At 43.7% G+C, this 4470-nt stretch overlaps 1 protein-coding gene across 2 annotated transcripts in view; it reads right to left on the reverse strand.

The window, feature by feature from the left end:
- Atp8a2 (ATPase phospholipid transporting 8A2) overlaps positions 1-4470 on the reverse strand; it is a 514463-nt gene that overhangs the window by 373828 nt on the left and 136165 nt on the right. For both annotated transcript variants that reach the window (XM_029541754.1, XM_021203245.2), the window contains exons 8-10: positions 3975-4044; positions 2963-3090; positions 1472-1583 (exon numbers count right to left, since the gene is read on the reverse strand). In XM_029541754.1, the coding sequence (XP_029397614.1) occupies positions 1472-1583; positions 2963-3090; positions 3975-4044 (310 nt within the window). The remainder of the gene's footprint in view (positions 1-1471; positions 1584-2962; positions 3091-3974; positions 4045-4470) is intronic.

Below are 4470 nucleotides of genomic sequence, written 5' to 3' on the forward strand. Positions count from 1 at the left end.
GAACTCAGAAATCCACCTGCCTCTGCCTCCTGAGTGCTGGGATTAAAGGCATGCGCCACCATGCCCGGCTAAGTCTCAAACATTTTTCAACCAAGACATAATTCAAATGTGGCGTTGGAAGCTACACAAAAGGGCAGAAACCCCAACTCTCTTTAATAGGTATAAGTAACAAAATACAATGCTGTTATGTACTTATTCCCTCTGATATAAACCATTTCATCTTGAAAGGAAGCTTGTTAAGACACAGGTTTTCTAAGGGAAGGTAAAGCATTCAATCCTACAGGGCAACTCCTTGAACTTCGAAAATAAACAACCCAATGGCTACAGAAAGTCCCTGAAACTGATCAGATTCACTAGGTTTTTCCCTTCCTGAGAATCTATGAACAGTAAGGACTGCTGAGAGGTATTTCCAGCCATTGGGCTACTTAGAAGAGGTTCAGATCAGTTGAGCTGCCTGGAAGAAGCAGATTCCTGGAAGAGGCACATACCAACAACGCTGCCTGGAAAGGACATTCTCTGACCTGCCAAGCTGTGGGCAAGCTGTGTGCTCCAGATTTCCAGATTTTGTAAGCCATCACCCATGCTCACTGGGCTTTGGTGGTGCATCTGTCTTTGAGTCATTTCTGCTCTTCTAAGTAACCCCTCACCCATATTCCTATAGGTGACCAAAATAAACTCATTGATTCACCAAGCTGGACTTCGGTAGTATCTGTACTCTGGTTTGTCATTGGTTCCCTGAGAATGATACAGGTTTGTTCATGTCTCCTCAGAAATAATGTCACACAGCAAGTGCCAAAAGATATCAGAAGAATGCACGAAATGACACAGAGAGACACTGATTTGTGTAGAAGCTCAAAAGACATTTGGTCAAATATGTCACCATGTAAATATTAGCTATTAAGTCCATACACAAAAATTTAAGAAAAAGTGAAAAAAAAAGAAAAATTCTTTTAAATTAGTACTGTTTCTCTGATATATGAAGAATAAATATTAGTTCAAGTCCCTTGCTTTTAAATGACTTAGAATTCATATAAGAGTTTACTTGGGGGCGGGTATAGGGGACTTTGGAGATAGCATTTGAAATGTAAATGAAGTAAATACCTAATAAAAATTGAAAAAAAGAGTTTACTATAAAATCCTAATTAGTGGGATTCAGAGGACAAATGGGGAAAATTCTAAAGGGTAATTAAGTCCCCCTTACATCCAGAAGACAAAGTTAGAGCCAGCTGCCCCTCCTGGACCTAGACAAGAAAGACCTCTTAGATCCAGAAGGACTGTGGCCACATGGTGGCAAGGGCCAGAAGGAATCACACAAGGAACCAAAACAACAACTTTTCCCTGGATTTACATCCTTGGATAAACTTGAGCTTCATATTTGTCTGTGTTTTCTACCCTTGAGGAACACAGAGAGATGGAGAAACCAACAGCAAATCAGCCAAAGTCGGCGAAGCTTCCCAGAGAAACATTTTACCTGCATGAGCTTGCTATCATGTCCAGTGTACACAACGACGCCAAAGACCCACTGTGTGTTCCTGAGTTGGGTGCCTCTCAGAAGGATCTGGTCAGGTCCAAGGGCAACGGAGCTTAAGATAAGGAAAACATTTATATGTCTTGATAATCTGTCAACTAAGCATGCATTTTCCTTTACATAAGCCTACAGCACACCAAACATTCCAGCCAGTCAAATTCACGAGTTTATTCTTTGCTTAATCTACCCATCTTCCCTCCCCAAATGTCTGTTTTTCCCATGCTTTGTTAGAATAGGATGGATTTTTTTTTCTATAAAATGTCAGAGAGGATTATGTCTCATAATCCTGCTGTGCAACTCAACACTGAGAAAGGAAATGCTGAAAAGCCACAAGCTTATTCATTTCTGAAAACAAATTTACTTTATAGACTATAAAAGAAAAAAAACAGCAATAAACTCATGTCTAATGACATGGCGATTAAAGAGCATCTGAGGGACCATCTTCAGAGGGGAAGCACGCTGGATGGCTACACGTGAAATGCATACCAAGAAGCACTTGCATGCTTGGTTATCACATTGAGCATCTGTTGAGTCCTAACATTTGGTCACTCACACCCCCAGTCAAGGGTCTTTTCAAAGTAAGGGGAAGAGCCCAGACAGTGAACTACAGAATATCATCAGGTAGATCACAGTCAACATCGTGACAAAAGACATCCTCAAACAGTAAGTCATTCAATGTGTGTGCGTACATGCATGTGATGCTTCTGTGCTCATGTGTGCATATGTGTGTGGAAGCCAGAGGTCAACATCCTTTATCTTTCCACCTTACATTCAAGACAGAGTCTCTCCCTCTCGCTGGTTTAGCTGGCTAGCCAATGGACTTCATTGCCAATCTGAACTTCCCGGGCACTGGGATGGCTTTTATGTGGGGACCAGAAGTCTACACCAACCCTCAAGCTTGCACAATGGACACTGCACTGACTATGTGATAGTCACGGCCTCATCTCATCCAACGTTCTAAACACAAGCAGAGTTGGGGAGAGGCTTGCTGGTGAAATGCTGATCTACCAGTTACGCAGCACCACAAAAACAAACAAACAACCATTTATAAAGCATGCTATTTAGAAGAAAGCTAACTAGAAGCTACACATCTGTTTCCCATGTGTAGTGAGCCGCGATCATCAAATACTTCCTTGCTGCTTTCCTGCACCATTTAATGCAACCTTAACCACTTATTTGGCCTAGCAAGTCACAAGCAAGAAAGAATAAGCCACTTGCTATGAACCCCATATGAGGTCTTTGACTTGTTTCTCTCCTCTTTCCTTCAATGTGAGGGGAGTTTTAAATGAATCTAAATGGTGTTTCAGTCTCTCAGAGCTGAGCTAAACAAAAGAAAATGCACTATTTTCAAATCTCCAGGAGTTCTTGGCACATTTAAGAAAGGAGGCAGGGAGGGGCGGTGGGAGGGAGAAATTAGAAAAGGAGCCGTGAAACCTCTTCCCATCCAAGTGCAGGTTGCCAGTGAAGTCATAGAGGTGGCGGTTGGGCCCTTCACATTCTATCCTTCCCGACAGCTTCATGAGCACGTCCCTCGTCTGCATGTCGGTTGTGTGGCTCAAGCCCTGAAATGGAACGGTGAGCCAACAGAGAAGATCACATACTGCCATCCACGTTTACGAGACAGTGCGGCATTCTGTCACTCATAGGGACATAATGAGCCGTCTGCCATGCGATCATCTGAGAAGTCCCATAGCCCCTCAAGACTGCATGGTTTGACACACAGATGTCAAAAGATTTCAACGGTGCAAAAGAGGAAGCTTCCCACCCGTGTTTACAGAACAGTCCAGGTACTGACAGAAGACACGCTACTGCTGTCCTATAACACATCAGAAAGTCAGAAGTCACGGCTGCAGTGTACCCCCTCACTACACTTACAGCTTTTAACACTTTATTCTGAATATTTCTTAACAAAATAGTCTGACAAACTTCATCAATGCTTCTCCAAACAGAAAATATTTGAACTTCTTATTTTTACACAGTTTATAGGGGTTTGGGGGTCAAGATGGTAGTGAAACATTTCACAGGTCACCCCAAGCAGCTCATAAGAATAGTGGTAAGAAGCACTCAAAGCAGGGAAACAGTGTGTCTATGCTTGGCCCCCCACTGTTAGAACAGCAGCTCCAACTGGAGATGCAAGCGGAGGCACCTGGATCTTTCTACTCCATAAGCCCAGGTCTCTGCGCTCTTCCAGTTCCCCGGCTCAGTCTGGTGAGGATGCTCTTTGCCCTGCGCGCTGTGGGCAGAGCTTAGGAAGATATGACACACTGGGGGCTAGGGAAACTCACTTGTCTTCATTCCCAGGCCTCCTCAACAAGTTTCCCTCATAATTAGGGGCACAATCTTCTGGACGTTCCACTGGGGTTTAACGGCTAAATGACATTTTCTCCACAAGGTGCACGGTGGATATTTGTACCATAGAGCTGCACGAGCCGTGATGTGACTTTACCTGTCGTATTTTAAGGTTCGTCTCGCCATCCAGATTAGCAGTTTCAACATAGCACATCCCCTGGGGCTCACTGTAAGGAAGGGGGAGAGGGCAATGTTAGTACTATCCTCTCCACAAATCCCCAGCTCTTAAAACCTCTGGTACAGAAACTGTGTCTGCTGCTGACCCTTCAAATGCACTATTACAACCACTCACTGTTCTAGTCCAAGCAATGAGTGAGGAAAGAGGGGCACACTCTCATTGGAGCTAGACACCAGAAATCCAGTTTCAGCTCTGCATGCTTGGTCTTGACTGGACATAACAGGATGGATGAAAAGCAGGCAGGCCTTGGTTCTAGAATGGGAATAAAGCCCACCCACTGAGGTAGAGTGATTCTTAAAGGCCGAGGACCCACCTACCCCTGACCAATAGTGCTATGCTGGCAGACTCAGCACAAACATGTCTTTTGAGGAGAATTATTCATAGGAGTTAAAAAAAAAAAAAAAAAAAAAAAAAA

The sequence above is a fragment of the Mus pahari genome, chromosome 8 (genome assembly GCF_900095145.1).
Source record: "Mus pahari chromosome 8, PAHARI_EIJ_v1.1, whole genome shotgun sequence".
NCBI lineage: Eukaryota > Metazoa > Chordata > Mammalia > Rodentia > Muridae > Mus > Mus pahari.